Source organism: Enoplosus armatus, chromosome 21 (genome assembly GCF_043641665.1).
Source record: "Enoplosus armatus isolate fEnoArm2 chromosome 21, fEnoArm2.hap1, whole genome shotgun sequence".
Lineage (NCBI taxonomy): Eukaryota > Metazoa > Chordata > Actinopteri > Centrarchiformes > Enoplosidae > Enoplosus > Enoplosus armatus.
The window spans coordinates 6,458,803-6,483,484 of NC_092200.1; the positions used below are offsets into that span (position 1 = coordinate 6,458,803).

General features: G+C 43.3%; 1 protein-coding gene across 1 annotated transcript in view; it reads left to right on the top strand.

Moving 5' to 3' along the window:
* fam49bb (family with sequence similarity 49 member Bb) overlaps nucleotides 1-24,682 on the top strand; it is a 31,182-nt gene that overhangs the window by 3,902 nt on the left and 2,598 nt on the right. The window contains exons 2-8 of the mRNA XM_070927927.1: nucleotides 4,572-4,659; nucleotides 13,521-13,603; nucleotides 14,716-14,837; nucleotides 15,592-15,697; nucleotides 19,384-19,523; nucleotides 21,159-21,236; nucleotides 24,512-24,628. Of these exons, the coding sequence (XP_070784028.1) occupies nucleotides 13,531-13,603; nucleotides 14,716-14,837; nucleotides 15,592-15,697; nucleotides 19,384-19,523; nucleotides 21,159-21,236; nucleotides 24,512-24,628 (636 nt within the window). The 5' untranslated portion in view covers nucleotides 4,572-4,659; nucleotides 13,521-13,530. The remainder of the gene's footprint in view (nucleotides 1-4,571; nucleotides 4,660-13,520; nucleotides 13,604-14,715; nucleotides 14,838-15,591; nucleotides 15,698-19,383; nucleotides 19,524-21,158; nucleotides 21,237-24,511; nucleotides 24,629-24,682) is intronic.

A 24,682-nucleotide genomic window follows, 5' to 3' on the forward strand; every position in this document is an offset into this window, starting at 1 on the left:
CCATTCGCCTCTTGAGTACACACAATTCTCCCTCTTCCATCGCTATTGCATGTCTGCTCTTGTCCATAAGTAGATCATAGTTGAAATGATGACATACTTGAGTCACTCAGTAGGAAAGGCTGACTGTGCCCCCCTTCAAAGTGGGCCTGCCTGTTTCTGCACACGGCTGAATTATTGGAGAGCCAAACAATGTCTTGATTTAATTTGCTAGTCCACATATATGAGCAAGCATCTAGTGCTGCTGCATCTTAACTGCTAACAGATTTATTTAATAGTTTGTTGATTAACACACGCTGACTGTTTCACTGTTAAATGAGCAGAGAAAGATGGTCTGGAGCCGTGGAGGTCCTAGCTGTGGTGGTTTGTGTTTGCAGCCTTTGGCGGCAGCGAGTAATATACTTTAGATGTGTGTCTCTGATGTGTGTGAGTCAGTATGTGTGCCAGTTTCTGATCTGCAGCTCTGGCTGTGCTGGTAGACTCGAGCATTCCTCTCAACTTTCTCACATCCGTCCTGTGATGTTGGCTTATCTGAAGCCTTGAGCATGCACGTAATGAGAAGAGAGAGCAATCGCATATCTTTTTTTCTTTTTGTCTCCGTCCATCCAACAGGGTGCTTTCATTTGTTGCTCTCTGTATGCAGCAGCATCTTCAGAGTAAAAAAGAAAAGTGGACTTTGCATAGAATCTCTCAACATAAGGCTATAAATAACGTGGCCCACTCAAAAGGAAAAAAAGCTGTCACTTTGTGTGCCCCTACCCCCACACCTTTCACACATGTACAGAAAACCCCTCCAGGCTCAGATTGGAGGAATCTAAAGAAGAGACAGCAGAGATTTTCTCCTTTGACAGCCACTTAAAGCACTTATTTGATTGTTCTGCTGTATTACAAAAATATTTGATCATATCAAATCATTAAAAGGAAAAAAAGTGCTTTCTACCCTGACCATGGTAACAATGATTTTATTACAGTATGTTAAACCAGGCAGGCATGAGATCCTCATGTGGCCGCCTACATGTCAGTGGACACACAGAGCAGTGGAGTTGCCACAGATGGCAGATCAGCATGCTAGAAATTCAGTTTTTGCATGAAACTGTTGCCTCGCTGCCCCCGCACCAAACCTTCATCCTCATAGTGTTAAAACTATTTAATAAATATCTGTCTTACTTTACTTTACTGTGCATTCATTTAATTATCGCTAGATTTTGAAAAATTTCACAAAAATTAATGAAAATATGTTCCATCCCGACATGCATATGTCACATTACACAGTCACACTATTGTGATATATTGTGATATTTATCATGTTTTGTCATGATAACGTAACATTATATCTCCCTCAGCTGCTTTACAGCTGCTTCTTACAAAAAGCTCTTAGAGGATGTAGTGATAAAGACAGCAGTGATACTCATGACTAACTTGTATGGCAGGCTCTGGTTGCATGATTGATTGAAGTTGCCTGGCATGGTGTAAGCCGTTTGTGAATCTGGCTGAGATGAACGAGCCCCCTACAAGTCATTTGCTTTGACATTTCAGTTCGAGGGTTTCCAGTCCATGTAACCGATCTGTGGAGGTTTTCTTAATGAAATGATTTTCCGCCGGGGCTCGGCTGTGCTCTGTGGGCTTCACAGTCAATCTCCCTCCTCAGCCCTCAGTGCTCGCACACAGTAGGGAAAGGGGAGTACAAGTTGTCATGGCAACTTGGAAGTTTTATTCAGTGGTGTTGAAACACCGCAAGGACGTATTTTTTTTGTTTTTATCCTAGTGTCGCTTGCTTCAGTTTATCCTGACTGGTCCTCCCCTCTTCATACGTACACACACATATTGAGCGTCTGTTATGCATGTGCGTGACAAATGGAGAAGCTCCCTATAGATCCTATTGATTACCTCAGTGGGCTGCTCTATACTCAGATTCAGCACGTTTTGCTGCCTGTAGCACACACAGTTTACAGCAGGCCCACACATGTTGTCCCACATTTATTGACCCCTTCATGTGGTGGAGTAAATTAAAACCAAAAATAAAATGCACTTGGCATGTTGACTTATTGCTGCTACAAACTGACACAGATGATACACAGATTAAAATGTGTCTTTGCCCCTCCGAACTGTTGTTTTCCCTCCTTATTTTTTTAAATAGCGAAACTGTTGATGTCGCAGCCTCATAAAACAGCTCTTGTGCTCAAAACATTCAAATCCAGCCCTGGTATGTAGCTACTGTACACTGCTCTGGAAGTGACAAATCAAAACAAGGAAACAAGGGTTTGAAACAGCAGGAAGTGAGCTTTTAGTTCAGAGAAAACGACACTTGAGCAGCGTTTTATTGCCTCTGATCCTGTGGGAATAAAGCAATATTGGACCCGTCATGTTGGTGAGTTTTTTTTTTTTTGTCATGTGATTTTAAGGATATTGAATTTCAGATTTCTCAAACCTCAACTTACCATCACTCATCTCCTGCCATGACTTGGTCCTTATTTAAATGACTTCTTTCAAGTTGTCAGGATAAAGAACTCCTCACGTGACGAGTGGATGCCTCCGAGATAATCAAAACACAAAACACTGACCCCCCCCCAGTGACAGTAGTTAACTGGGCTGTTGTTTTCACCCTGGATTTAATTGTTGCTAGAAGGGATGAGCAAATCACAACACACACACACACACACACACACACACACACACACACACACACACACACACACACACACACACACACACACACACACACACACACACAGTGCCACTTAAAATGATCTCATCATGTGGGTCTTTTCCCACAGCAGCACTGAAGTGAATGACAGTGTTCCTATATACAGTATAAGCCACAAACTCGACGTGCATAATAATGGTCTGAATAGCAATAGAATAAGATGGAGGGCTCATGCTGGTTCCAAAACTGATCCAGACTGAAATATCTCAACAACTACTGCTTGCTGGATTGCTGTGAAATCTTGTGCAGACATTAATGTTCCCGTCAGGATGAATTGTGATAACTTTAGATGAAAAGTGAAGGGATCGCCAATACCTTTTTACCACCAATACTTTTATGCGTTTATGACTAAATGACGCTCCCATCAGCATCATCTGTGAACCTTTTTATTATTTACTTACAACCTTTTTCCAGCTTGAAATACATGAAATTACAGGAAAAAGACACATTACTTGTTGTTTTAATGCTCCATCGATCTAATGATCTGTGTTTGTTGAGGTAATTTCATAGAGAAACATACCAAGTCTATAGTTTTCCTGTTTCCAGAAATACTGTAACCCCTATAACCTCATGCTTATTCAAGGGAGGATTTGGCCTTATGTCGTGGCCCCCAGCTGTAGGCATGATGCACAGCTGACTCCCATGATGCCCTGCCACAGATGTCACCCAGAATGTCCCCTGTGACATGTCAGCTCTATTGGATGAGGGGGAAGTCGCGGTCAGTTTGCATGAAGGCAAAGCCTCTATCAGAACAAGTCATTTTTCAGGTTCAGAAGAAGAATGTTTCCTATTTCAGCGTCTAGTCTTCTTCTTGCTTTTAGTTTTGTAGTTGGCCCTTTTCACTGAGTTTTATTAGCTCGTGTTTGCGTCCCCAACCGTCTCTCTCCCACAGCTCTCGCACCCACTCTCTTGTGGGTTTGAAGTTTCAGGGTTTGAAGTCTGATCACATTCATGCATGACCAACACCGCCGGTCTTGCTGTGCATTTGTATGCACGCTGGCAAAGAGACAAGTGCCTTGGTTCTAATGGTCTCACAGTCTACTGAGCTTGTACTCTCGGGCTGCACGACTTGTGAAACGAGCTTGTGGCTTTCAGAGACTGTGTTGAATCTTAAAACTGAGAAGATACTTGTCTGAAAGTAGATGTGTGTGTTTTATGGATTAAAATGTTTCGATCACAAACCGAAAACTTTTAATTCCCCTTTCGAGATCTTAAGCCTAAACGAGAGCTGGATTGAGTTGATTGTGTAGTGGAGCTCTTACAGGAGGCAGCAGGGAGCCTTGTAGAAAACTTGAAGTGAATCAGAGGAAGTGTTGCACAATAGGAAGTGGTGTGTTTTTTGTATTTTTTTTGTATGTGCGTCTATTTGTTCCATGTTTTATAAAACATCTGCAATTAGGTCATGTTTCACAAGGAAGGTAGGACATAAGAGCAACCCTGTTGTTGCATACTTAACATGGTATCTGTAGCCTTTCTGCTCATGTTCCCTTTTTGTGTGATTTTAGTGTTTTATCACCTTGCGTTAGAAGGGAACTTATAGTAAGAAGGCATAAATGTTATTACATGCAGTCTTTTGTAATGGCGTGTGTGAAGAGTGCACCAATTGTGTTGTAGCGTAACAAGTGTAATTTGTTCCACAAAAGAAAGCAGTATTTTCAGGTACTACGAGAAGAAAATTGCAGTTTTCAGTGATTTTTGTATATTTTAAGAAATTGAGTTTTATCTAAAGAAAGCTTTATTTTGTGTAATGACGCCACAGGTTTTCTCTGTCAGCTGTAAGTGTTTACATTAGTTTTTGTCAGGCCCTCGATTGTCATACTTTTGTCGAGAGTTACGTTTGATGTTTTGTCACTGTCGACCTGTGTTTCAGAGGCTGACCTCTGCTGGAGGACTGTGACCCGGGGCCACCTGCCAGGCTGGGCCTCCCTGCTCCTGACAGTCAGACATCTCCACTGCTGGTAAGTCCTCATACCAAGTCACACTTGTGAGATTGGAGATTAAAGGATTGGTTTAGGGCAGCAGCTAATGATGTTTTCCATATTGAGCTTTCGTCCATTTTGTGAACCTATCCTTTAATTTCCCCCTCCCAAGTCCACAAGCTGCATGTGTGTATTATGTTAATTCATGCAAAGTCTGACTGTTTCTTATAAAGTAAGTTTTCATTCTCCACACCAGATTACCATCTGCATGTCTGCCTTCATTTGTTTACATGTCTATTTATATCTATTCAAGGACATAACTCACATTGGATCCTAATTTGAATGCTTGAAAAGCTGGTTGTTGAGAATAGCATGGCAAAATACTCTGCGTCAGGCTTGTTTGTGTGCCTGCATGTCTCCCATTGTTTCAAACCAATTTGGGTCATGGTGCATACTGGAGGACTTGAAGGGAGGCATTTCCCTAAATGGCAGTTGAGTCAGTTACCTTGCTTTCTTTCCACTGGTGGTGATTTCCATGCTAACGTGGGATCAGTATAGGTAGGAGGAAAACTGTTGTCGCAGTTAGTTGCTGTTTTTATAAATTTTGGTTGAAATATTCAAATACAAGTTGTATGTTGCACCTCACACACATTATGGTCACATTTGTTAAGGACACTGTCAGCTTCAGTTTGAATGTAACATTACTTTGCTCTCCATGGACATTGTGCCTCAGCAGAATCAAACCATGCCAGAACTGTCCCTCCTGTGTCTCTAACTCCTACACTCTCAATATAACTAAGAAGAACATTCACTTAAAAAAAACATCTTAAAAAAAAATCCTATCAGCTTCAAGATTTATTGACAGTTTCACTCTTCTGAAAATCTTAGTGCACATTTTAGCCTCTAGCTTTATGTTGTCGGGCGGAAGAAGCAGCACAATCACCTAGATAAACCACTTATGTAACCGCTCATGTTCATAAAATTACAACTTTTTTGGCAACCATCAGCTTATTTTATTGAGGTTTAAACATTATTTAAAATTCATTTTCAGAACTGTAGCGGAAGCATCCCAATGCTCTGATACAGAGCAGACATGTCATTATGCAAGACCGCCTGTGGTGCACCTATTCCTATTATTATAATCTAGTCTTAATGTGCCGTGCTGTGGGTGTATGTGTAATGCTGGCTCAGGAAATGAAGTGCATTGTGGGCCATAAAAAGGAGTTGAGTAATGTAGGTTCTCCCAGCTTCCTGTACACACCCCCCCTCCCCAAGGCCAGAGTGTTTATGTAACTACAGGGTACAGGGTCACTGCCCAGCGTCTGCTCACACGACAAACTGGCAGCTCCGACATGTGACTCACCACTTCTTGTTTGAGTACATTTTACATGTTTTTTGTTTTATTTAATAGTTACCTTGTGGTGTTGACGTTAAGTGGTTTTAATCTCGCAGATGACCTACATGATCCTGTTTTTAGATCGGTATATTTAAGTTTAATGTTTTAGATTTAGTGCAGGTTTTTCCTCCAGTTTCCTCCAAAGCAAAATGAACTGAATGAACTTTCTTCACCTCATCCTGTTACACCTTCCATCATTTCTCCCCTGCTTGCATGTCTGCCCATCCCTGTTGTATTTTCATCCGTGTCTCCTTGGAGATTGTTACCATGACACACAGCCATCATTCGATTGGCTAAGCTCTGGTGCTGGAATGCTGTGCTGTTTTGACAGCTAAGCCTCAGGTGGTTCATATATATAGGATCACTAAATCAGTGTATCCCTGTGAGAGACCTGTGGTGTGTGTGTGTGTGTGTACAGGATAATGACAAGCGGCAGTGGTGCCCTAGTAAGACTCAAATCCATTCACTAAAATAGTCTGCATGGCAAGCTATTTTAGTTAGCATGCAGTACACAACCCTGTGGCAGTAGACGTGTTGCATTATAAATGGAGAATGGAGATGAGTTAATGCAGCAGGCCGAGTTTTGTGGGAATATATACAGGATGGATTAGCCTCACTAAGCCAGGGGGGAGGTGTGGTAAAGTAGCCTGAGGTGAAGCTTTTCTAGGCTCTCCTGTTGCTATGATCATAATTGGGTCAATACTGCCCCCAGCTGGTGAAGCCTAGTAGTGTTATACCTGTGTAGATGATGGATTGTGCACAGAAAATAAAAAATAAAATTAGGGCTTCACCACCACACTGCTTTGTTTGTTATTTTGTTTAGAATAACAGCAAGTATGCCATTAAATCCATTACAAAAAGTAGTAAGATCGGCCTATCTGATCAGTTTACCTATGAGAAGACATGCTAAAATACTCATCATCTAGTGTTTTATTGTTCCACTCTTGACTCAGCATATGGAAGACGCTCTGGCCTTCTCTCGACTCCACCCGCTGAACAGGTCATTTGAGATGATATGTCTGAGTGGGTGTAATATGTAGAGTGGCTTGTTATGTCAGCTAAAAGCTCCCAGCTTCTCCTTGGTGATCTATTATTTACGCCACTGGAGGGCCGACACTGTAACTTCCTGCCCAGGTTCCCTCGAGGAGCACGTCCGGTTGCTGTCATTCCTCTGCAAGCCTTAATGTCTGGCAGATTAGTATGAAACATGGCATTAACATTTCATCTGCAGAAATGTAATTTAGATTTTATGTGTTTTTACCAGACGAGCGTCTATGGTGAAATAGCCGCATGTGAACACTGGATGGTGCTCTTACATCAGGCGTCAGTGCTGCTTCTCATCCCTGGAAACTGACATGTTGCCTTGAGTTAGAAATTCATCGTCTTTGCTACTATTTTCTGCCATAAATATGTTATTTCTCTACAAAGATATTTCACTGTGACTGCAGTCACTTAATGTCACTCATTTGCATTTGTAAATATTAGGATAAGCATTCCTGAAGCTGGCATGTGATGGCAAAAAGGTTTGGGAGTGGTCTTCCCCAACATTTAACTCCTTGTGTGCATAACTGTTTTCATCCTCCAGGTGGCACTCCTCTCTTACTGAATGAAAATGCTGGTACTCTTCAATCTGACACTCATCATCCCTCCAAAACCTCCACTGTGCCCCACCCAAAATCCTGTTAGGGCAATACTGAGCAGGAAAAAATATTTTAAGGTGAAGCTCCACTGTGTTTCTTAAATTTAAATCCAGCTTTAATTTTGGCTCAGCAGCCACTTATGTAAGGCACGATGCCCCTGAATGCTCAGGAGTGTTGACAGAGTGAGATTTAAGGATGCAGTGACGTCGGTGAGTCACAGACAGAAGGTCAGTCGAGTAATGATGGTTCGGGGCTGTTTTAGCAGAAGAATGGGAGATCTGTGTTTGAATGGGTTTAGTAGGCAGCTGCCCTGAAGGAGGTACTGCTCAGACCGGCGACAGTGAGTCAATATGCCCCCCTTAATGATTTCCAACACATCCTAAGAAGGAGTCAGAGGACTCTCAAGGGCAGGGCGGGGAGGGCTTCCTTCTGAAGCAGATGTTTAGCGGATGGAGCAGAGAATCAAATAGTTCACACAAGCACCATGAACTGGTTTTACAGCTCTTAGGACTCCTTTTTTTAAGATGTGGAGCAGCATCTTCACTGGAGTTGATCACACAGGCCCCCCGTGGTGTTGGTGTAGGGGTCTACTTGCTGCTTTTTTTTGCAGTTAAATGGATTGATCTGAAATTAACATCAGTCCAGGCTGTCAGCATCCCTCTGTGTGTTTTGATGGTATAAAGTGTTGTATTGGTGTGACTGGAGTGGCGCTAAGAGCCTCTTCATAGAGCTCGATTTCAATGGAGCCAGCCTTTTAGCTGACTCTTGTGTATGTGCCTGTTGCCATGGTTTCCAACTTTCATCAGGTGCTGCCCAAAGAGAGGGGCTTAGCCGAGGATGAGGGGCTCCCACTTTCATCCTCCTCTGATCTGCTCCTCTGGACAAACTGCCGGTTTCATGTGTTCATTTCCATTCATGCTGATTGGGTTCGTCGCGGCTGCAGTGATTTGATGCAGGAAGCTTTGTAGGAGTTGTTTTTAGGGAGGGAATATTTTTAGCTGCCTGTGTGGTTATAGGAGTGAGATGAGACGGCTGATACTGGATGTCACCTCAAGTGTCGCCGTCAGTTGTAATGATTCAGTCTTCCTGTGAGGTTTGTTTTGATTTGCCAGAATCTGGGTGAGGGGGGCATTAGCTGATGTTTACGCTGGTGCAACAATACAGAGGCGTGGCTACGAGGTAATCGAGTTCACCCCCATAAACAAACAAATTTAGACCTCCCCCCTCTTTCCTCATGCCATGTGCCGTATAAGCCATTTTTAGTCAGCTGGGTAGGATTGGCAGGAGATGGTCTCTGGGGTGAGGAGAAGTCGAGTGGGGGGAAGGTGGGAGGAGGGAGGGAGAAGGACGCATGCCAGCCCCATTTGGGAAGTGCTCCCCCATTTTCTGCCTGTCGAATCGGGGCAGTGTCAGCGAGCTCCGGCGGGTCCAGGTCTGGCCGAGTGGGCTAATGCGATGTGGCGTGTCACCCGGGGAATCTAGGTCAAGTTTAAAGCTGCCTAGCTCTGCCCGCCTCTGCTGCAGTGTGACGCTCCACAATCCCTCCCCTTCCACACACGCAATAATATTCAGCACGCATCCTCACCTACATTATTATTTTTTTTTAATTTTATTATTTAAATGTCACATAAAGACAAAAAATGAGGTATGCATTTTCCTTTCTAGACCCACATAATCTCAGACATAAACACACATACAGACTGCTGCCTCTACCCACCTCCCCCTCCCCCTCCACACCCCAGGCAAGCTCTCAGCCTCTCCACGGCTGAGCCCACGTGACGCTCCTTGCCGTGTCTGCGCCCGGTCGGGGAGGGGAGGGCGTTGTTTTTTTCTTCCATAGTAAAGCAGCAGGGCACGTGGATCCTCATGCTGCAGCCGAGTAGTGGAATGTCAGCACTATCCCTCCCTTACATTAGCTAGCCATCAGCCCCCGAGCTGTTTTTGTAGGCCGTTGCCGCAGTGCTCGGTTTCAGCTGTGCCCTGCTTCTCGGTGTGCTTATTAGAGGGGAGGCAGGGAACTGGGAGATGTTAAAAGGCAGTGCCATCCAGAGGTCAGGCTGCTACATGGGTGTGGCACTGTTTTGGTGTCTTTACCAAAATAAGCTTCAACCTCTCTGCACCATCTGCAGTCTGCAAATGTCTGGGATGTTGATCTTTGCTAGTATTTATCCAACATTTTATTTTTAAGTGACAAAATGTATCGTCATATTCAGCTGCAATTAGAATTTAACTATTACTTCATATTCATCAGTATATGAATTGATTTTGCCTCAATTTTTTAATTTCAAAAATTTGTGATGATGTGAATTTGCTGAGCTGCACAGAAATAAAAATCAAATCGCATTAAATCAAGTGCTCAGTAGTGGAATTAAATATTTCTCCATCGTCTCCAGTTGACTTCACTCTGCGACTAATCCGCTGTTTTTGGCGCATTACCTCATCTGTATTAATATATTCATGTGCTTTCAAGTCCTACTACTACTGTACTCGCTCCTCACCCGGCGCTTGCCTCTGATTGGCTGCTGCAATGTTTTCAATGGCACCAAATTTTTTTTGACTCCATGGATACAGTGAGCTGTTGGGTAGATCAGCTCAGCCAATAGGAGAGCTGCGCGGGCTCCTGCTTGTCAGATTCTGCCCCTGGCCTTAGAGGCAGCCCTCCCTCCCTCGCTGGGAGCACGCGATGGCTCAGTGGGGGGGTTCAAAACAACAACAAGGCTGTCGTCGGGCTCTCTGTGGTGCCCAGGACATGCCAGCACTACTGGGTACTACTACAGCTACTGAGGGAGGGGGGCTTCAATTCCTAAATCTCTCTCTGATACAGTATCTGTGTACTGTCAGCCAGCACATCCTCTCACTTCTCTCTTACTACACTATCGCTAAGCAACCAGCTACTCACAGTAACACACATTGTTTTAGATGCATCTTTAAAGGGAGGGATGTCATCATAAGAAGTCCATGTAAGATGGAAAGTTGGGGCTGGTTTATAAGTTCATGTTTATATAATCTATGAATTATTCTGACGTTTGAGTGGAGTAAAATGTACACATTTAATCTGCTCTTCTCTGGTGCACTTGAAGATTCTCTGGTGGACTTTGAAATTCAGCCACGCAAATCCCCGTCCTTAAAATGACCTCATTTTAAGCAACACAAGGGAGCCGCGCTGGGCATACAAGGCTGCCAGCGCCCGCGTTGAAGCGCTGCGAGCCCTGGCAGCTCTGCCAGCCAGCCGGTCGGTCAGCTTCAGTCTGTTAGCGGCTGAAAGGTGGCAGTAGAGGACCAGAGGAGGCTTGGCGATGATGGGCAGTGCCCGCATCATCCAGCAGGGTGAGGTCAGTGACAGCTCTCATCCCTTCGGAGGCTGGATCAGGTGCTGCTTTCCGACAGCCAGTGAGGTGCCGGCGCTGGCACAGTCAGACATTCAGGTCACATTAGTGGAGGGTAATAAGACAAGGCTGGACAAGGCAGGTGGGTCTTTGCAGGTGGTCACTGGGTCGAATGAGTGACTAACAGTTGTTGAGGTGGCTTTTGAAATAAATAAAAGTAAAAATATTTTTTTAAAAAAGGTCCTGGTTGCAAACAGATGCAGGATAAATTGGAGTAAATTGCATTGGTTGCTGAAAGGCTCACCAAATATTTAATAAACCACATGAAAGTCAAAGTAATGATGAATTGAAAAGTTGGTCTATAAAATGTCCAAGGTGACATTGTTAAATGTCTTGTGTTGTCTGAAGAACAGTGCAAACCTAAAGTTATTCCGTTTACTGTCATAGAAGACAGCAAATATCATTAAAATAGCTGCCGATTTAATGTTTTGTCGATCAATTCATTGTTTCACTTGAGTCAAAAGTATATTTGTGTTTCTCCAGAGTCACTCGGTGTGTTGTGACACAGAGTGAACCTGAGGAAGACGCTGCTCGCTCCTTTGACGGTAAGGCAGTAGACGTGTTGGTCGAGTACCTGGTTACAAGGAAGGTAATTTTATAAAATGGCCATTCATCACTAATATTTTCTCTGTTAAAATAAGGACATGACCCGCTGCAAGGTTTTCAAGATGCAAGAATACATGTCCACCCCACCCCCCCACTTCAAACCTGCTGCATTTCATGCATTTTAAAACCACTCCATCTAACCCTCTGCTCGGGACTGCTGAGTGTGTACTTTGCTCTGTCGCAGCACCTCCCTGTCTCCCAGCATTACCTGCGTTGGCGTGATTTACCCTGTCACCACCGGCCCTCACTCAGTCACTTTGGCTTTTCACCTGTCACTCATCTCCGATGACATCTGCCTGCCGAAGTTTAACTTCGTCATTGTTCTGTGTCGACCCTCCTTCCGCCCTCCCTGAGTACATCCTGTCCATCTCCACTCTGTCACCAAGGGTTAAATCTGTCTCCGTTGATGGAGCCTGCCACTGTGTCTCTCTACGCCACAGATCTCACTTGTCATATGTCTGTTGACCTTTGCTTCTGAGAAAGATCGGCTCAATGCTTTCTAGGAGTGAGAGGAACACCAGAGGAAACGTGCAAAGCTGTCACTTATCATTGCACAAATCACAGCTGAGGTGTACGTTGAGTATAGATATACTGTATATGCGCATAAGTGGTATGTATGCCTCAGTAGGGAAGGTATGGCTCTGACAGTAAAGTCTCAGTAAGGCTGCCAAAGTTTGGACACATCGGTCACCCTCTCTTCCTCAGTCATCATCCTCTTCTTTGTGACTTGTAGTTTAGTCTCATTTACAACAACAACATGGTAAAGTATAAAGTACGGTGACATAGCACAGCTGTTACGCAGCCACTATCTACAAAATAATGTGGAGATTATTCAGTTAGAGCTGCAACTAATTGATTAATCTGCTGATTAATCTTTAATTAATTAAAAGTTTGATCAATAAGATGTTAGAAAATAATGGAAATTATGCATTATAATTTCCCAGAGCACAAAGTTGCGTCTTCCTTGTTTCAGCCGACCAACAGTCAAACATCCAAAAATAGTACGTTTACGGTCACATCTGTCAAAGAAAAGCATCAAGTTCTCACATCTGAGAGGCAGAAACAGGAGAATGTTTTGGCCTTTTGCTTGAAAACTGAATTAATATGATAATCAATTATCAATATAATAACTAATTATGTTGATCACTTCGTCTTTGTACTTATTTTCCTAGAATGAAATTACAATGACTCATGTAATGCATGTTTATTATATTTTACAGCTGTGTTTTGTTGCAGTGTCTCTTCCACATGTGCTGTGCGTGCTTACGTTGCTAAGGCGTGTTAAGTATTGATGTTGTGTTCCAGCTCTTACGTCCTCAAGACATTGTGATTCTGCAGAGATGATAAAGTGAATTTCAAAGCATCGCATACAAGGTCTAATTCTACATACAAACAACAAACTTCATAAACAGGTTCTCTTATGTCTCTTCATGACAACTTCCTTTATAAACGTCTAATTGGACATGTCCTATTATGTGCAGCAAACAACTACCTACTCTACGTATAGATGCGAACATAGATTATATTTGATTTCCCTGTGGAGGCTCGTGAAATGGATTACTTTGCATACAACTGCCTGTAAATGCGTGCGATTGCTGGGAAGAAACTTAACAAAGCAGAAAAAGTCAAACAGTTTTTTATTTTTGGAGACTTTTTGGTTTGACATCTGTTTTGTTAAGAGGCCTGGGCACAGGAAGCACACACATGAGGGGGGTCCAAGGGGACCGCTGGTGTCTCTGAGCAGTGTGCACATGTGGGGCACCACTGAGTTCACACAGGCACCAGAGCAGTGAAGCAGTCGTGTATCACCACCTGCTCGCTTTACCACTGCATTCTTCTTCTTAATTGATTTTTCTCTCTTTCTCTAAACAGGTATCGTAACATGGGGAACCTACTGAAAGTTTTGACTTGCACAGATCTGGAACAGGAGCCCAATTTTTTCCTCGATTTTGAAAGTGAGTTTCTTTTTTAAGTAATTGCTCCCTCTCCTGATATCGATCACAGGAATATCTTACCATAACATTATCAACTCTGAAACTCTTAAGTCTTTTCACCCCCCACTTATCTTTTACACTACGTTCTTCCCAGCGGCAAAAGAACCAAATCCACCACTAGAGCTTCCACACTTTCCATCAACCTGCCTCTTCCACACTGGATTGTGTGCAGAATATCAATCAGGGCAGAGTTGCGGCAGAGCCCCTTCCTCAAATATAAAGCGCTGAAGTTCAGCTGCTGTGTAAGCCTAAGGCCCCTGAACACGGCTTGATCCTGTACTGTTGCATTCTCACATTTGGCAAACCCAGAGACTCAGTCATACCTTTAGAGAGAACAATGCCTCATACAGCTCAGGCTGTTTCTAGGTGAGTTTTATATTAAAAGAATCACAATTATACATCCAACAAATACCTTAATGCAACACTGCTTAATATTGTTAAGTTTTCTCTAAATTTACCACATCATCAGCATTGTATTTGCATTTTCAAAATGCTTTTACTCCCTGAAATCAGACCTCAGAGAGACTTACACTAAATATAAAACTGATGATTTTTAAATATGAATAAATTGCAATTCAAAATAAAAAATGCTGTATGAAGTAAAAAAAGCCTAAACTCTAGCTGCCGATACGAGCTGTGTTTTAGGCATTTCTTCTGCCAGGGAGCAGGAGTTCACAGTCATCACACTTGGCAAGGTGTTCTTGCTTCAGGTGGTGGAAAAGGTTCATAGTGTTGCCACTTCTCTGAAACTGAACCATCTCTATACCCAGAGTTGTTACAGAGCTACAAGAGAGTGCATAACCCTTTTCATTTGTCTTATCTTGCTCCATTTTCCTCCTCTCAGCCAGGAAAAGTGGGTGGCATCAGAACTAAACGGGAAGCGGTGGAAAGATGAGATTATTTCAGTGAACTTTCATTTACATAATTGAAAATTGGATATTAAACTTTCCTTCATGTCGGAGGATTTGATAGAATTCCTAGAGCTGCCTTTTACTGTGTGTTGAGCCTGTGTGAATATGGATTAGATGCCCTGTTGACCTTGTTGTTGTTGTTGTTGTTGTTGTCCTTTGCAGATGCCCAGCCCACAGATGCAGAGCGGGAGGTGTGGGAGCAGGTGGACGTGGTGCTGAAGGACGCGAAGGGGATCCTGGACGAGCTGCAGGCGTACAAGGGAGCGGGGCAGGAGATCAGAGAGGTACATCTGATGCAAATATCCACCTGCAGAGTTAGCGCAGACTGCCTTTTCCTGCTCGGTCTGTTTATAAGCCCTGGCCTCTAAATGAAGCCTGACACTAGAGAAATTTTCTAAATTACAAATTTCCATTTTTGCTTTCACACAGAAGTAGACTGCTGTCTGAAAAACAGTGGATTTGTGAAGAACAGGGTGGAGTCAAATGCCTTCTGTTGCCTCACAAATCAGCAGATTATTAAATTTTTATGGCAAGCTCAGGAGAGAGTTTCCATCTCCTTTATCCAAAAGAGAAGGACCTTTTCCTTTTAAAAGAGTACTCCTATATCATTGTCGGACTCATGATGGCCAGTTAAAAAAAAAAAAATCTAAAAATCAAAATTGATGCAGCAGAACCAAAGATACTGTCTTTTTTTATGACTTCTCAAAACTGGTGCCTACATTACCCACAATGCAACTTGACTGCAGACAGTTAGGTCGCAGATTCAGGTGTATTATGCTAGTAGCAGCTAATGTGACATCACTTGAGGACATTTATCAGACTGGAGCTGCCCAAGGCTTTATACAACTTTTTTCACATATGCAGTAATATTCCTCGAGTCCTGTAAACAGACTTTGATGTGTAAAATCGGTGGAACTTCCTTAGACAAAGGTCAGACACACACACAGTTATGGGCGCCTTAAATTGTATAAAACTGAACAAACTTTTATCTACTGTAAGACTTAGACTAATGGTCTTTTTTGGTGTCCCTGTTTCCAGGCGATCCAGAATCCAAATGATGAGGCATTACAGGAGCAGGCGTGGGCAGCTGTGGTCCCCTCGGTGGGGAAACTGAAGAAGTTCTATCAGTTCTCCCAGAGATTAGGTACGTATCTGTCTGCTGTGTCTAAAGGAGCCTTATTCTCAGACTGAGGCTCACACTCACACAGCTTCAAGTGGAACAAACTCAGCAGTCCTGAGAGATTTTGCTCAAACGCAAGCAACGTTATGTGTGACACCTTTTCAATGCAAAATCCCAATGTGCAATAATTTGAGCTGTTCAGAACTTTAGTGAAGTTTATGATATTAAGCTACCAAAGTACCAGACGTGTTGCCATGAAGGACGACGGCAGATGTCCTTCGTGGAAAAGGTCTTTTATAGTGGTGTCACATAGACACAACCTCCATACGTGACCTTAATTGTTTGCATGTGCATCTGCAATATTGACTGCTGAGCTGCAAAAGTCATGCGACACACACACACACATAACATGCACCCCGGTCTTATATAAACATGCTTTGAAAACCCCCTCAGCCGTGCATTTCTCAACATGCTGCTTGCGTTGCACTGTGCACTGACCTCTGTGTGGGATGGGGCTATAGGTTGTTTAATTAGCATGGATACAGGGGGAAGGGGGAGTAGGCTTACTGCTCCCTGATCTTCTTATGACCCTGAGGCTGGGGGGGGGGGGTGGAGCCCGCCATGCCTCGACGCCCTCAACCCCGTAATCCTAGTGGCGCTGGAGAAGGTAGTCAATGGAAGCAGTGGGCGGCGGCAGCCCGGCGATGGCTGTTATGTAATAAAGTAGGCCACCTCCCAGCCTCAGCTGCTGCTCTATTTCACTGCCTTGACTTTAGGCTTCAGGGGCCATGATGGTCTCAGTGGCCTGCTGTCCTGCCTGATATGCATGAAGCTGAAAGTCCTTTACTACAGGCTGGTGGAGCGATCTGCAGAGCACGACTACCAAGGATGGAAGATATTATTGGACATGTATATAAGGAAGATTATGGAATTAGCTTTGAATTTGAATTTAAGGGGCAGATTTCTCCTGCTCCAACTACTAGTTCCTGCATTGAAACCAAAATTTGACTGAAATTTACAGACCTACTTACAATCAAGATGATATCTTCGTATTGCTTATTTTGTCCCATCAACAGTCAAAACCTCTGAGTATTAATTTTACAGAAATATAAAGACAGAAATATCTACAAAATTGTCACATTTGAGAAGCCAGTAAATGTTTGACATTTGTGCTTCATAAGTGACTTAAATTAATCAGTTATGTAAATAGTTCAATTTTGTAGAGCTTAAAAGCGTGGTCAATTAATTAGCTTTGCATATGAAATTAAGGGACATACTGAATTTCTCCTGCTACTAGTTCTTGCATTGAAACAGAAATTTGACTTAAATTTAACATTGCTGACAGAAAAATGTTAATTTTCTAGCCACAGGCCTTCCTAGAATCCAAGGTGACATCTTCATATTGCTTATTTTGTCTGACAAACAGCCAAACCCCCCAAAATATTCATGTGTGAAACAGAGAATAAAAGCAAAATTGTCACATTGGAGAAGCTGAAATCAGCAAATGTTTGACAATTCTGCTTGATGAACGACTAAAACTGAATTAGTTATGCAAGTTTTCTCCTGCTTGACTTATTAAATTTAACATTATTGACATAATAATATACATTTTATAGCTACAGACCTGCTTAGAATCCTTTTTGATAATCAAGATTATATGTTTTTCCTGTTATTGAAAGAAACTGATATGATTTAGAGTCAGCTTGGTCCGTTAGACATTGTAGGGTCTAGACCAGACTAAAGTCCCGCCATCCTCTGACCCTCCCCTCTGTGCGAGGAAAGCGCCTACGTGCCCGCATTCTGCCTGCCTGCTCTGCTGTGACCTGATGAGATCAGACACCCCCCGCGCCCCGCCCCGCCCTGCCCCGACTTCCCGACATACTAGAGTGGTTCATTTCTGAAGGCCTGAAAGCAGCTCCATCTTAACTTCTGTTTTGACTGGGATGAAGAGGGAGGGGGAAAAAACTGCACTACTAAGGCCATTTTTAATCAGCTGCTTCGCTGCAAATGCTGGCCCAAGCAGATGGGAGTCATTACTGAATGGCAAACGTGCTCAATTTACTGCACTGCACTGCCAGCGCTCTGTACATCTTCTAAAAGTCCCCTTACGATTATCTTAAGTAGACTGCTGTCTGAATCTGCCCCTTTTCTGGGTTATGTTGACATGCTCATCGTCATATGTAATCAACAAGAATTGTAAAGTACGCTTAAATAAATCTATCTAAAGTGCTCATTAGGTACCACGCAGCCTTATTGCATCAGATGTTGAGCCCGTCTGGGTTATGTCATTATTGAAGCCTCTCTGCAGCGTCTAGACTGAATTCTAAACACCGTCTGCGTCTATAAATAAAAATTCCCTCTGGGCTTTAAAGGTTCTCTACTTTTTTTTCTTAAAAGTGGATGTTTGAACAAGACATGTTAGTTTAATAATACTACTTGTTTGAAAGTTGTTCACTACGTTTCACTTAATCTTTTCCTCATTTCCCTGCCGGTGCTCCTCATACATACGTAATTATCGAACTGTGGGTATGCCATGTCAAGCCATGGCACAGGCTTTGTATTTACTTACTGTCAAAACAATGAGTGTAATCCTGCTTGAATGAAATCCCCTGCCCCCCCCCCCCCCCCCCATCTCATGCCAATGAGATAATTAGTCCCATGTCTCATCTGCATCTGAGCAGGAAAGCCTCTCGGCCCCCCCAAACCCTCCCTACGCTCCCCCCAAACCCTCCCTACGCTCCCCCCCAGACTGGCACTGGGCCCTGGGCAGTTTGGGCACCACCGCTGCCCCATTATCTGTCTCTGCCCTACTCAGGTCAGCTGACACAGTACACTGTTCACAAATCTAACTGTGGTTAGGATCCACTTTAAGAGCTGTTCTTTGGCCTCATCCACAGAACATGTAGAGGAGGAAGGACCCCTCCTCTGTTCCTCTGTGGACTGTTTTTCAGGGGAGTTTTTCCTTATCTGAATCAAGGGTCTGATCTTAGAGGGTGTCGTATGCTGTGCAGATTGTGAAGCCCATTGAAGCATATTTGTGATTTTGGGCTAAATAAATAAAATTGACTTTACATGAATATGAATACACAGCAGACCTGCATTAACAGCAGTGTTTACCCTTTGATGGGACGCTTCTGTTCTGGCTTGTAAAGTTAAGATTAACTGGTGCGATGCACTTTAAGGCCAATACACTGACTACAACATTGACAGATGGATTTTATACCTAATTATACCTAATGATTAACAGTCCAAAACTTAAAGCTATTTCATATACAGGCTTCTCAATTGTGAGCATTGCTGCTTTTCTTTATCATATATGATAGTAAATTAAATATCTTGTGGTTTTGGGCTGTTGCTCAGACAAAACAAGACACTTGAAGACATTCATCACTCCTCTGTGCTTCATACAGCATTTCTTCTCTCTTATGACCTTTGCATCTTTGCATGTAGTGCTGATTCTTCAGCTGCTAAATGGGTGCTTGAATGACAAAAAGCTGAGTGTGAGACATTATTCAGCAGCACACACTGATGACCTGGAAGACTACATATACATCAGCCAGTGTCTCAGGTTCAAGGCCTTCATCGGGGTCCTGTATAGAATGAATACAAGCTCACAACATATATACATTTTCCACAGAAAGGCTGACGTTTTCGTGGCCGCCCTCTGACAGTGCTGCCCCTCTCACAGATATCTCTTATTGTCCTCACAGAGGCGGCGCTGCACAGCCTCCTGGGAGCTCTGACCAGCGAGACTTACGACGACCCCACTCAGCACCTGGAGCGGGAGCAGGCGCTGGCCAGGCAGTTCGCCGAGATCATGCACTTCACACTGCGCTTTGATGAGCTTAAAGTACGACTCTCTAACTCTCCAACATATGCTAAGTGTCAGTTTCTGCCTTTAAACCTCCAAAACCTCACCTTTTTAGATGTTGATATAAACTCTGCGCTTTTCTGCTGTGATATAAACCAGACCTCTTAGTCGCCCAACAAACTGCTGATGCCCCTGAATTGATTTTTAGCTCTGTGCAGTTTTAGGCTGCAGCCAGTGAGCGCATGATTAGCATTTAATTAGAATCCTGGTATTGCTCTGCTGTTTATAATACACTGGATGTCAGTGGAATGGCTAATAAGGGTTATAGTGGGGGAAGAGGTCTGCAAATTGTTGTTGTCCTGAGCCGAGTCCTGCATAATGTGGCAGGTTTTATAAATGAAGGGGGGGGGGGCTTCAAGAACTTATCTGGCTTGAATTCAAACACAAATTGCGTATGTGCAACCCAGAAAAACACCAGGAATCAAGAGTGGGTGTCGGTCGAATGGCCATTGTCAAAAACATAATTGTGTGAGCACTCATCTGGTTAGACAGTGGGTGAACTGGTTCCCCTACACCCTCGCTCCTTGGATACAAAAACTTAAATAATAAAAAAAAAAACACCCCGACACCCCCAGGCGATTTGCTGCGACATCCCAATTAGTGCCCACTACCCAGGCTGGAGAGATAAAAACACGAAGGTAGGGGGTACAAGGTGGCATGCCAGGCCTATTCATCAATCTTTCACACCCATGCACGGGCTTCTGACCTAGTTAAAGTGTGCAGCCCCTCCCTGGCGAAGCAGCCTGTCTCTCCTGGTGCACACAGTGGACACAGACTGAGTACCAGTCTATTGTAGCGGGATTAGCATGCTGCCAGTGCAGCTTTGAGTGTGACAGGCTCATACAGGAATGAGGATAATTAGCCACATGATGAGCTCTCTCACTGGTGGTGACGTTTGAAAGAAGCTCTCTGGTTGGCTGGCTTCTATTTGAGGGGTCAGTTTGGCTTCACGGTGGAAGCAGATAATTCATATTGTGTAGGAAGTTTAACTGTCTGTGTACTGTGATATTATTTTAACTTGCAGCCTCATATAAAAGCCAGACAGTAAGCCTATATTTGGCCTCTGTTCCCTCTAACCTCGCTTCTTCTTAATGAGACCCTTTATACCTTTTTGTCAGCATTGTAATTGTTGACCCTCCTGTCACAGACTATACGGATGCACAGCGCGACTGTAACAGGAAAATAGCCTAATTTCTCCTGACAGGATGAGCGGGGATGTGGATGTAAAGGGGGGATGAGTGTCAGAGGATTCATATCCAGTTCAGCAAATAAAATTGTAATTGTATCCATGTTCTTTTTATGTCATTTCCCCCCAAAGCTACATTTCTGCCTTGTTGGCTAAAGTATTCTGTCATGACGATGGCGTGTTTGATCCAGAGCTGAATGTGTGCTGTGCCACCTACAGACATGCTGAGAATCTCTCTCTCTCTCTCTCTCTCTCTCTCTCTCTCTCTCTCTCTCTCTCTCTCTCTCTCTCTCTCTCTCTCTCTCTCTCTCTCTCTCTCTCTCTCTCTCTCTCTCTCTCTGTGTCTCTCTCTCTCTCTCTCTCTCTCTGTGTCTCTCTCTCTCTCTCTCTCTCTCTCTCATGAAATGCATGTCTGTTGTATTTTACAGATGACAAATCCTGCCATTCAGAATGACTTCAGCTACTATAGGAGAACCCTGAGCCGAATGCGGATCAACAACGTACCGGTGAGCTCATTGTGTCCCTCTCCTCTCAGGGTTTCTTTAATTACATACGCACCACCCCGACTTTGTCCAAGTTACTACTTTTAGTTGCTCGTAGTGATGAACTCACAAAGAGACAGAATTATCCCTCAGCTCTGTGGAGGATTTTAGCATCTTTCAGCTCATTGTTTTTGTTTTACATCCTGCAACTTTACTGCTTTGATTCACTCTCACTGCTCCCATCATCTTCCTTCCCAGCAAAAAAGCTGTAAAAACACACTGCACGCTATCTGCTCAGCACCAAACAGCAGACGGACACAGTTAGCGACTAGCTGGTAAACTTAACAGAGCATCTCAGGAGGTGGTAGAGACCAAAAACAGAGCTAAAAGACTAAATATGGGACTTGATATGTTGCCATGTAACTGCTGAATGTGTAAATAAGCAACTGTTTGCTAACAAGGTTTTTTAGACATTTTTTATCTGAAACAGCTGCCTACTCCAAAAACTCTATGAGAGCGGTGACAGTGAAGCAAAACGGTAAAAAGTAAAAAGTTTGAGAATCACTGGTCTAAAATATCACGGTATGCTGTGGGATGAAGTTTTTCCTTAACTGGAACTATTGAACTAACGGTATGTTTAACAATGGAGTTTACATTTAGTCGTGTACCATTTACGTCAGCTATCAATAGATTAAGCAGAGATGACTGAGTTTATTTTGATACAAAAATGTTAATCTTAGTGTTCAAGCAGTCGTTAATTTAGATTTTTTTTAATGTTTCCATGGCACTGGCCCTGATCAAATTTTAAAAATGTGCGTCATCATGACTCGCCTATACTCAGAGCTGATGTTGATTAAAGCCATCAGTTCTCATTATAATCCAGCACAGTTCAGACTGTGCCAGTAGAAAGGCAGGAGTGATTGATGAAGTTTGCAGACTGTTGGAGCCCCGGGAGTCGGGAAGAGTGCGGCAAGAAGCGTCTCGCAACATGAAGTCAGAGCCCCACGGGGAGTTTCAGGGAGTTTACAGCACAAAGTCGAGGGCAGCAGCGCGTGGAGGCAGTAACTGATCCCAAATCAGTAGCATGGCCCAAACCCCCAAAAGAGATGAAACGCCTAATTCCAGGTCAATGTAGAGTCTGAACAGTTGATGGCGCCCTCTGGGATCTATTAAGGCAATAAAACCCTTGGCAGTTGTCAGAGTTTCACATTTATGCATTTAAAAAAAAAAATTAAAAAGTGTGCAAGTGCTGCACGACTTGCTGTCGTGGATATGTGGCCCTGATGAAGCAGGATGACGTCGCCGAAACGATCCAATCAATGAGTTTCCTGCCAGTCCGTATGACTTCATGTTTATAGCTCTGAAAGGCAGAAATGTATTATCCTTTTTTCCACAGTTTGGACCAAATTAACCAAACCACAGCTGTATAATTGAACTAAAAGTCTGAGACCTGCCAGTGCACCTTAAACCACAAATAACAGATTTATTTAAGTGGCATTGAAAAGGAAGCCGCTCACTCAATACAATTAAAGTGTCATAGGATGTTTCCTGTATGGATTGCAGACAATAGCTTTGGGGATATGAAATTCAATTCACTCTCCTATATCATGCATGCCGCACTTCACCAGATGTACATCTTTATTCAGCGGCTTCAAGGACTTCTAATAGATACTTAGGTGAGATTTCAGTGTTCCTGTGTGTGTGCAGAATGAACTGAAGCTGCTCTTAGTTTTGACCGTCTGACAGGAGGTTTTATTCTCCAAACCAAAATGTGCCATTAGGCAAATGGGCCCAGACAAGTTGTCGTTAGGACCCGTCACTGCTGAAAGGCGCTCAGGCTGCCGTCCTCCCTCGTAGCTCCGTCTCGCAACAGCAACAGCAGCAGCAATTTAGTCACCACTCAGACAACCGAATCATTCAGACATCTGAGATGAAACGCATCTTTCCCCGCGGTAAAAGAAAAGCTAGTCTTTGAGCTCATATGTCATCATTTGTTAAAACATGAATTGGTTTGAAATTGTGGGACGATTATTCATATTCTGTCAGTGTTTTCATACAAAAAAAAAGAAGAGCAGGAGACGTTATTATTTAAATATGCAGACAAATTTAGAACAGGCTGTTCAAGAGACACCTTGTTCTTTGTTACCCGCCAGGTGTTTTCAGTGTCTCGTTCAGTGTGAAACTATAAAGCAGCAGGATGAGTTAGTCAGCTGGGAAACCAGGAGGAGTGGCGGGGCTCGGTGATGTGGTTTTATCACAATTTTTTCAGTTATGACTTTATTTAATGAAATTCCTTTTATGTGCACCATCACAATCGATTGGAGCTGCATGACAACAACGCCAAACAAAACTTCTAATAGTTCCAGATAACAGTTCTATGTTTCATGCGTCCTTAAGAGGTTTCAAATAAAATTGGCTCATTATATGTTTTAATAATAGAATTCATCCCAGTAAAGCGCAGTCCACACCATCAGCAGACCAGTGACGGCTCAACGCACAAACTAAGTAAAAGTCAATAAGTTATAATAAATCTATAGCAACAAAACTCATTCAACGAACAGGTTTCTGTTTCTGTTGTCTGTTTCAACTTCCCCTTTTCTTTGCAAACTTTGAGAACATCTTGCTGCTAGCATTAGCGATTACATTCACACGCCATCGAGCAATAACGACATTACGCTTCTTGTGATTGGACCCCGCACGGACACTAACGACCCGTGTAGCCGCAGTCTGCACCGTCTACACTCTGACCGCAAATGCTCAAACTGAAGGAAATATATCCCAACTGATGGTGACATCCAGATCTGGAGCTTGTCTGGATTTTGAGAAGCCCTGTTCCTATATGTTGGGAACATGTGAACTATATCTGTCGATCAAGGCCACCAGTTTCACTATGAGCTTTACTGTTTCACAATAGAGCTACAGTGGGCAGGGGAAACAAGTAAATGAACCAATAAATAAAAGGACTTTTTTTCTTCCTGTATGCTTCTCACAGAGCTTACTTGAGTTATTTTAGTCCATTGAATTAAGGATGTTGTAATTCTGGGAAAGAGTTTATGGCTCATCAGGAGCTGAACAGCTTGTGCCAAGTGTGGTGACATTTGTAACGGAGGTCAGAATCTGATGGATGTTTTAATGACGTTTTGCATGTGTGTATGTGGGGTGAGATCCACTGACAGACACCAGAGTCCTTATGAGCTCCAGGGTCTCTGGACTGTAGCTGACCCTGACCTTTGACCTGAAGAGATGCAAGAAAGAAAGGAGCCTTACAATAAAATGTCGTTATTTTGAATGATTTTCAGGCGGAGGGTGAGAATGAAGTCAACAATGAACTGGCCAATAGGATATCTCTGTTCTACGCCGATGCCACGCCCATGCTGAAAACATTAAGTGACGGCACAACAAAGTTTGTGTCCGAGGTAAGACTCTACAGGAGAAAGCAGTGAACACTTTGAACCCGCGTGAAAGCGTCC